At 36.8% G+C, this 9,568-nt stretch overlaps 2 protein-coding genes across 4 annotated transcripts; both read right to left on the bottom strand.

Moving 5' to 3' along the window:
• Nucleotides 1-507: 507 nt before the first annotated feature.
• Nucleotides 508-2,335, bottom strand: LOC104093114 (uncharacterized). Its single transcript, XM_009598826.4, has 2 exons — nt 1,666-2,335; nt 508-969 (listed from the first exon to the last, which is right to left on the bottom strand). Exons 1-2 carry the CDS (start codon nt 2,194-2,196, stop codon nt 799-801), a joined length of 702 nt encoding a protein of 233 aa, XP_009597121.1. The 5' UTR covers nt 2,197-2,335; the 3' UTR covers nt 508-798.
• Nucleotides 2,336-3,142: 807 nt separating this feature from the next.
• Nucleotides 3,143-9,082, bottom strand: LOC104093115 (DNA polymerase kappa). Of its 3 annotated transcripts, XM_009598827.4 has the most exons (14): nt 8,909-9,082; nt 8,537-8,709; nt 7,546-7,719; nt 7,239-7,362; nt 7,053-7,153; nt 6,820-6,906; nt 6,414-6,509; nt 6,165-6,285; nt 5,787-5,915; nt 5,527-5,618; nt 5,326-5,437; nt 4,077-4,405; nt 3,662-3,972; nt 3,143-3,512 (listed from the first exon to the last, which is right to left on the bottom strand). In XM_009598827.4, the coding sequence occupies exons 1-14, from the start codon at nt 9,000-9,002 to the stop codon at nt 3,389-3,391; spliced, it is 2,067 nt and encodes a 688-aa protein (XP_009597122.1). In that variant the 5' UTR covers nt 9,003-9,082; the 3' UTR covers nt 3,143-3,388. The 3 variants fall into 3 exon arrangements, with proteins under 3 accessions (XP_009597122.1, XP_033511236.1, XP_070040383.1); XM_033655345.2 differs by lacking the exon at nt 7,239-7,362 and having other exon boundaries at nt 7,053-7,145; XM_070184282.1 differs by lacking the exon at nt 8,537-8,709 and having other exon boundaries at nt 8,909-9,057.
• Nucleotides 9,083-9,568: the final 486 nt, after the last annotated feature.

Raw genomic sequence — 9,568 nt, 5'->3', positions numbered from 1 at the left:
CTAAGCTCCCGTTATGCGCGGGGTCCGGGGAAGGGCAGGACCACAAGGGTCTATCGTACGTAGCCTTACCCTGCATTTCTGTAAGAGGTTGTTTCCACGGCTCAAATCCATGACCTCCTGGTCACATGGCAGCAACTCCCCTTCTATGTCAAAACTATACCCAAATTAAAATTCAAACACCACTTCAGCTCATAAACTAAGGATAGGAGGGAAAAAAAGAAGAAAAATTAACCCAAATAGCCTCCCACCTAATCTCTAAAACTAAAAATAATCGGCGGATATATATTGTATATATAATTCATGTATAATATATGTATAACTGTGTATAAACTATGTATACTGGTTAGAAAAAATATTCATTGAATTTGACCGGCTATTTGTGTAACAACCGGCCAGTTTATGAATCAACTCTGAGATAAAACATAGTAATACAAGAGTTTATCTACTTGCATCATACCTTATTTCAGACGAAACTAAAAACTTCTTAGGGATAAATAAAAGTTGGCGTTTTGATTGAAAACTAACATTGTGGCATTGGATATTTTCCAAGTCTCTTCAAATCTTATAATAATACAAATGCCAAACACACCACGTTTGGTAGGTAATCGTCCTATAGATCTTTAAGTTTGGTGAAAATGTTCGTCAGTTCGATATATAGCAGAAACAATTCTTCTTGTGAAAAGAAAAACACAAACTACACTTATTTTAGTATTCGTCATTTTTCATATATACACCTCGGACTTGGCAAAAGCGATTGTGCTATAAACAAACTGAGGATGAGCTCTCCTTGAAGTCAATTTAACTCTTCGGTTTAAATCTGGTGCACCATTTAACAAGAAGATCTTCAATATCTGCATCCATTCGAGTTCCTAAGCCTCCCCAAACCAACATGTGACCAACATCTCCCAGTGATTCTCCAGTAACTTGGTGTACTGACTTGAAACCAATCCTTGTGTAGAACCTCACAAGCTGTTACATTGAAAGAGAGAAGCCAAAGATGAGAACCCACTCTTCTACTTGAAGCAACACAAACTACAAAGTAAACATGAATAGATATGATACCTAATATGATGAAGTAAAAGCACCTAATGAGGCTTTCAGGGCAATGATCTAGTGGTAAGAACAGTTGTGAAGAAAGATAGAGGGGTTGATCCATTATCCACTAAATTTCAAATCGTGCTGACCCTCAGGAATATTTCGATTATAAAAAAATTCTAATGGGAAGAGAACTAGAATCACCATCAGATTGTACACTATAAATTTTTACAGGAAACATCATTAAAATGTTACTCCTATTAGTTAATGGCTCTCAAAGATTCAATTTTAAGAAAAGTTCCTGATTTTACTTCTATAATAAGATCATCAACCAATCAATAGCGTCAATCTCAAATTAATTGGAGCCATTTCATTTCAAGAGCCAATAATTTTTGTGAATACAAACCTTGTAGCAAACAACAACAACAACAACAACAAAGCCAGTGAATACAAACCTTGCAGAAAATAAATAAATAAAGTTCTGAGGTCCCAATCCAAAGACGGGGGAAACAATGCATCAATGGGTTAGTTAACTCAGAAGGAGAAAACTACACCAAAGAACACATTTTTATGCAATAAATCATGAACTCAAAAATTGTGACTGAAATGGAAGAGGGAGTGGTGAATGACCTTGGAGTGATAAAGGTCAGTGTCATAAATGGCCAGCAACTCAGCTTTTCCACAACCAGAATCATAACCATGCCTAATTGCAACTGCTCCAATGAACAAGCCAATCCCAAATATTGATTTTTCCATCCCCAAAGTCTCTCTCTTTAGTCTTATGGAGTCCAAGTGTAGAATCTTACCTTGAAACCAGACCCTTATCAAACCCTCAGTTTTTCCAAGTTCCCTTTGGGTTTTTAAGCTCCTAGCTGTTATTCCAAAAAAAGGTCCCAATGTTTTGAGCTGAAGATCAAGATTTTGGGATCTTGATGCTTCCATTATTTCTGACATAGTGGGATATTTGTCTTCAGAACTAGCACTGTAGGTTCTTGTTGATGAGCTACTGGAGACTGAAATCTGGGATATGAGGGGTTTACTTTTAATAATGAAAGGATAAGAAATAATTTGCTTCCCAGATGTTGGTGTTTCTGGATAAGGGAATTTAGTTGTGGAGTTTCTGACAGCAGTTGGGCATTTTGTGTAAGGATATGAACTCATTGTTCCAGAATTTTGAGGATATGGAATTGTGGAATCTCTTACAAAGTAGACATAACAGTACTAAACTCTTCTTCTCTCCTCTCTCTCTTTTCTGGATATCATTTTCGAGTATATATTTCTCCTATTTTCGGGTAGAGTAGAGCAGGGAAATCAGGGATAGAGCAGGAGAGGAGGTGAGGGTGAGGATATAACAAGGTCGAAAATATTTTTACATCGTATCAATTTTACTTTTTATTTCAATTTTGAACTCTGTAATTTGTGCAAAAGAAAGAATTTATCGAGCATTTGGAGTTATTATCTTCCAAATAATCATAATAGCTGAACTTTTTTTTACTAATCATAATATTTTATTCTTGAGCATAAAGCATCAATTCATATAATCCCAATTAATCACATAATATGATTCGCTCATCTGTATAAACAACAAAAACAACAACAACAACCCAGTATAATCCACTAGTGGGGTCGATGTTTCCGATAGATACTCGGTTTTATCCCTTCAAGAACTCCGCACCTTGCTCTTGGGGTTACTCGAACTCACAACCTCTTCGTTGGAAGGAAGTGGAGGGTGCTCACCACTAGAGCAACCACTCTTGTCCGTTCATCCATATAAAGTGAATGAATTTCACATTCCCTATAACACTGGTTCATCAAAAACATTGACGAGGGGAAGTACGAAGGTTTAGTAATTTGCCAAGGTAAAACAAAGAACAGGAGTTAAACATACCATGGCCTAATACTCATCACCTATTGCAAAAGCAAAGCACGATAGGAGATCGGAATTAGTAGCGTAAACTTAAGGAATTTTCAAAAATAACTATCACCAATAATTTTGCTGGAAAACTACTGATTCCCCTATCGCAAAAGAATTTCCGCCATTTGTTTTTCAATGTTGGTCATCACGGGTTTGATAAAGTGCACCATACGACCATAACTGATAGCAGTATCATTTGAATAAAACAGTAGCAACGTAAGAGGACGTAGTATTGTAGATAATACACGAATTAGACTAACAATACATTGCTGGTTCATGTCAGCAAATCTGGTCTACTAGCTTTGAAGTTAACTATAACACTTGTTGCATCTGTTTACTATATACAAGGATTTACACAATTATATACAAAGAATATATGGATAAAGAAATAGATTTGTCATTATTTTCTGAATAAATAGATTCACTATTTTATGCCTCTCAAAAATTCTGGTTTGTTTTGACAAAGAACGCATCAATTGGTACATATTTGCTAGCAGTTGGAGATGATTTCTGTTTCTTTTTCAGCCGACCGCTGCTTCCAGTATGGCATTTTGGGGCAGCCCTAACAAGAATTCAGAAAAAATGAGACGACACTGCCAATACTGAGAAGGGAAAGGGAAAACAAAAGGAAGAGAAATAATCGAAACCATAGCACTTAGCAGGACGCGGAAATATATTCTTGTATCAGTAACATCATGAAGTAGAAGGTACCTCTGTTGTGGCACAAAACTCCTGAGGTTGTTACCTGATTCTTCACCTTGCAGCCTTTCAGCAAGATGAAAATCAGAATGTTCTTGCCTTTCTTCAATGAAACTTGTCGGCAGCTCAATACCACATATAGAGCATTTGTAGTCATCAACCCAAACAAAGAATTGCTTCCGATCTGATATAGACCCTGCTTCATCATCTACACAGCTAAAACCATTTTGCCAATTATCCCGGGGGCATGCCTCCAATTGTCCTGTATAAGAGTCGATCTTCTCAAACTTCATTTTATGATCAGTATTTGTTGGTTTATGAACCTGAATACAAACACATGTTGAAAATTAGAAACCACAGTATTTGAATCACAAATTTTTCTTTGGTGATATATGTATGCCTTAGCTCTTTGGGGGGAAAAGTATACCTTAGCTCTAGGTTCACTACTTTGAGGTACAACAGTTCCATTCACTTCTTCATTAGTGTTGCCTAATATACTGCGACTGAAAGTAGAATCTGATGTCTGGTTCTCCATTGACGAGTCACGCAGATCACAAGATGTCTCAGCAGAGTAGGTAGGATAACAATTCAAATCAACTGAGAAAGTATTATCACAAACATCAGAGACCAAGGGCCTGCAATCACTCGTCTTTCCTCCAGAAGCATCTCTGGCAAGAATGAAATCTGAAAGGGTTTTTTGTGTAGGATCAGGCGGAATGCCATTCTTGTCTTCACTGAAATGAGACATACGAAGTCCTGATGGAAAAGTTCAACTGATTGGTCAACATGCCTCATGCTGGAAATTTGCAGTCAAATAACACAACATTCAAGAGTGACAACTCAACATGTCATTTATAGCTAAGGGAAGAGAAAACAATTTAAATGGAGTTGAATTCTGTTTTGGGATTTTTGTTGCCCAAAGTATACTCATAAATCATGGTTTAACCAATAACTACAATTAAAAGTTACAGCAAATCCAAATAACCTAAGGAATCAAAAAAATCTATGAGACTGTGTTCCATAATTGCTCCTTTTGCCTGCCTGCCTCATAATGTTATCCTTCTTCACCACGGGAAATTATGGGCTTTCAAATGTTCTATTCATTACTAGCCGTAACCTCCCCTTTAATTCGATAGTAGAGCTTCATTAAAGTTTTGGAGAGATAAACTTTACAAAATGCAAGCTACACAATGCTACCGATTGAAATTGATATCGTGGATTGTCTTTTCAAACCAAATTGAAGATTTTAACACTTTGTATTTAACATCCTTGTTCACTCTCCATATGCAGTAATTACGCAGAAGGAAGATAGATGGCTTTATTCCCCCAAGATGTAAAAGCTGGACCAACATTTGATCAAGACAGCTTATAATCTTTTTTTTTATTTTTAAAAACATTGTTTTGAAGCGTATCGTGGTAACAAAGGAATACAAATTATTACAGATACTCTGCCTGATTTTTAGATGATTTCAGCCACACATAAATTTGTATCTTTAATTGATGAACGTCCTTGATTCCTTTCCAAAGAACAGAATAACCATATAATCCCACACAAAAAAATTAAAAAGAAAAAAGAAACAATCACAGCTTTTTTGTAGCACTGAGCAATTAACAGAAGGGAAACCACACAAGACAGCATATTTATTAAGAGCACTGAACAATGTTAAACCGCTCACCCATGAGTCTCAAAGAAACGGGAAATTCGGCCTTCAGCAGCTTTGAAGCATGGTTCAAGATTTCCTCACTTGAACAAATGTAACTAGGCAAAGTCACCGCTCGAGTTCGAACCTGGAGATTTTGAATATATAAGCTAATTTTAAATAGAAATTACTTAAATTTATGTAATAGAAGTCATTAAACCAAAATGTTGGAAGTACCTCAAAGGATGCGGTTTTCAGTTTTAGTGTCAATGTTCGCCCAAAAAGACCTTCCTTTATCATATCAGCAGAAAGCATCTCTGATAGATCAACTGCAAGCCAAAGTTGATGAAATTAACATTGAGATCATACCAAATGATTATAAAACACATGCAAAAGTTCCGGCTGAAGGAAGATTTCTCCATGCTAAAATCTGAGGGGGGGAAAACATATGTATAGGTCGGGCAAGCACAAACCCGATAGAAAGCCTAAAACCATACCTAATTTTTGAAAAAGCAAAGCTTCATCCTTAGTGGCCGAAAAGGTTCTTTCATTACTTATACTCTTTCGCATCTTATATTGAGGAGTATCGGTTCCGCCAAGCCCTAGACCGACAGAAAGGAAAAAGTCTGCAAAAAAGAGGCAACTGATATGTTGTCAATATACAGAAGAATCCATCATAAACAGTAAGAACGGCAAAATTAGGAAACAAGCAGTGACCACACCAGTTAATCAAATTTGAAGAAGACCTCTCAAACACAACAGAACATCACAGTATACAGCTCAAATGAGCTGGAAATTTCTACGAAAATAGTTCTAGGTTGTGTTTTTGTCAGATTAAGGGGAAACAGAAGAGATGGATTATATCATTAACAAACCTGCTGAAGAACGAGAAAACAGGGCACAAATGAAACTACTCTTTTGCAGCATATCCGCACAGGTTGTTATTTCAAAGACATCCTTTAAGATGCATTCGGTGACCTTACCTATGCCCCCAATCTGTACATAGTTTCCTGAATGTCAGATTATAAACCTACATCTGAAAATGTAAAAGCAGAACTGAACTGCCTAATTGGAACGGAGATGCTTCACAAACCAAAGAGCCTAAAAACAGCTACTCTCAATACCTTCCTTATTGGAAGTGAAGAAATAAACGTCATGACAGCACTTCGATCATTTGGCAAAACAAACTGGCCATTGGGTTTGTTGATATCTGAACAAACCTGTGAGAAGGAACAGAGAAGTTATGATTCAGAAATCCGCATCTTCATTTTGATACAAAAAGTACGAATAGCTGGACCGTGGGTGCCTTGGCTGTGAAGCATCGTTGCTCATAGTTTTCGAAAATTATGATGCAATTATTTCCTAGATTGGGTGAGGCATACCCAGATATACTACTTTGGATGATGCTCATAGCCTGAATGCAAAAACTAATGCCTCCTGTAGATGCCTCAAGAATGGTCTATGTAGAAAACGCAATATTCATTTCATAAGAGGACAGGAAACTAACATAAAATAATTCATTTCCAATACCTTAGCAAGTAGGCGGTTTGGTGCCACTCCAGCGCTACACGTGAGACCTGACTCAAGGTGTACACTTTGTCTGAGCTCATCAGCCACCTTAAAGGAGTGGAACAACCAAAAAAGGGAGGATCAGCAAGATACCGACAAACAAAGTCAAGGGTAAGGTAAAGCAGGATACATAAGATTGGGAGGAAATTCTAATGGAAATAGATAAAGATGGAACAGATCTACTGTAGACTAACTTCTTCACTCGTAATGCCTCTCTCTTTGCAAACAGTAGTAATATCTAGATATGCCTCATCCAAGCTAGCAGCCAGAAAGTTTGGATCATAATTCTGAAAAACTATAGAAGAGATGGATTAATAATCCAAATAATTAGGCACATACCAATCAAAAATTGCAAAGTCCTTAGAAGTACAGTATGCAACCTTTCCTTGTTAAGTTGCTGTAATAAGTATACTTCTGAAAGTCTACAGGGACAAATAATAATTCTGGACATAGTTTGCGTGCAATGAATCCAGGCATCGCAGCACGAACACCAAATTTACGGGCCTATAAAGCATGAGTTCATGATGTTTCAAAAAAAGAAAAAGAAAAGAAAAAGCAACAACAAACTTCACTGAATAGGAATCTGAAAGATAAACTGTAAATGAGTTAAACATGAACATCCACCAGCCACATTCGTGCAGCAAGCATCTTCAATTAACCTAAAAGCTCTTCATCTGAAATTCGAACCTCATAACTAGCCGTGGAAATCATGGACATGCTGCCAACAGCCACTGGCTTGCCTTTTAATGAAGGATTACACAAAGTTTCAACAGCCGCATAAAAAGCATCCATATCCACGTGCAGCCAAATCCTTGACAAATCACGTGTGACTTCTAGCTCTAAAATCCTTTTGTCAGCCATCTGGCAAAAAAGAAGAAGTAATATTCTTAGGCAAAAGTTATTTAAAAAAAAAAAAAAAAGAATCTCATATCAAAAGAAAATAGTGAAAAGTTGGCTATTCAGTTAAAGCCACCCAGCGCCCTAACAGAGATAAGGGGGAAAAGGAAAAGCCAAAGCTACAATGCAAGAGAAGTAGATGATCTCATGACCTAAATGAAAGGATGGGATTACTGTCAACTAACAACTACTTCCAACTATTAATTTTCTAGCGAACCAACTTTGAGCCCTTGACGTGACATTTAATAATAAAGAGATGCTAGATTTAAGACTTAGAAGTAACAACAGTTTTCTCACTAGGGACGGGGCAATGCCAGCTCAAGAAAAGCTAACTGTAAAACAGCACGTCTATTAAAGTTTGGATGAAGCTTCAATAGTATCATATGAGGCCATGCCCATAGTGAAAAGTACCACGCAGTTTTCAATATCAGATGATGCTCAAAATAATCCTTAGATAAAACACGTCCACGCACATCTTTGTTCTTTTCTTTTCCACCCCCAGCCCTTCTCATATCCCCACTGAGCGCAAAACTAATTGAATTTCATTCAACTCACATTTGGAATCTCATAATTATAAACTCCGTGTATCTTTATATGGCAGCAGTCAACTGATCCTAGACTTTAAAAATCTTTTCTCTAGCTGCACCGGCACAACATTTTTTAGCATAGATACTCAGTCAAAGACACTCAATGCAACCGATACACATCAAATCGTGTGTGCAGAGAACACAGATGACACATTTGAAACATAACCATTTTCCTAATTGACATTAAAAATTACCTTCTGATGATGAGATATATCTTGTGGAGTAAGTTTAGTGTACTGAGCACGCATGTTCTCAATTTTCTGCTTCATATAAGCGTCCTTCTTTTCCTCATTCTCAAAATACTTTGACCCTTTACTCATTTCATACACTATTCTCTGCACTTTTTCCTTGTCCACTCCTTCCATTCCTACAATTTCAATCATCCAGCACAATTTTTACAGTGGTTTGAACAAGTAAAGTCAAATCAATCAATTCGCTATACAATCCGCTCTATTCAGGGACATTTAATTTGTGGAATTACACTTTATACAGATGAATTTAGCAATTAATTACATTAAAATGATTGGAAATACCTAAATTTTCAAAAAAAGAAAAATTAAAATTACCAGCTTTGGCATTGGTGTAGACTGTGTGATAAGATTCCCATGGGCGAGAGGAAGAAGGCTCTTCGCTTCCTACTGAGGTTTGCTTCTTCGCCATTGATTGGTTGCTTCCACGAGAAGGCTAAAATTTTCACATAAAACGGCAAAGACCGCTCCTTTTGATTTTGCCCCAATTTGATGAAATTTTACCCGCCACCTCTTCAGTTTTTGAAATTATACTTTGCACACTTAAGTTCTTGCGTTCACGGAAATATCCCCCGTACTTATCTCCCGGTCACAAAACCACGCTTAATGATTCAGTAAACAAAAAAGTTGTCCCTCAATTACACAACCACACATGGTAGTGTGTCAATGGTGCGGGGATCTCTCAGTTTGGAAGTTAAAGCCCGCTGAATTAATAAACGAGTTATAATTCAACTAATTCAAAACTTACTTAGATTAGAGATAGGTTGAGTGACACGTCATAACTTAATAACTTAACATATTTAAGTTGAGCTATGATATATTACACTTATATTCCGTTTGGTCAAGCTAGAAAAATCAGCTTATTTTGATAAGCGCTTTGTATTTTTGAAAAAAAACAGTTTGTGTTTGGCTAATTAATTTAAAAAGCACTTCTAAGCAACAATTAGTGTTTGACCAAGCTTTTAAAAAGTATTTCTA

The sequence above is a fragment of the Nicotiana tomentosiformis genome, chromosome 1 (assembly GCF_000390325.3).
Source record: "Nicotiana tomentosiformis chromosome 1, ASM39032v3, whole genome shotgun sequence".
NCBI lineage: Eukaryota > Viridiplantae > Streptophyta > Magnoliopsida > Solanales > Solanaceae > Nicotiana > Nicotiana tomentosiformis.
The sequence above is the reverse complement of the archived record's forward strand: the minus strand, read 5'-3'. Positions and strand labels throughout refer to the sequence as shown.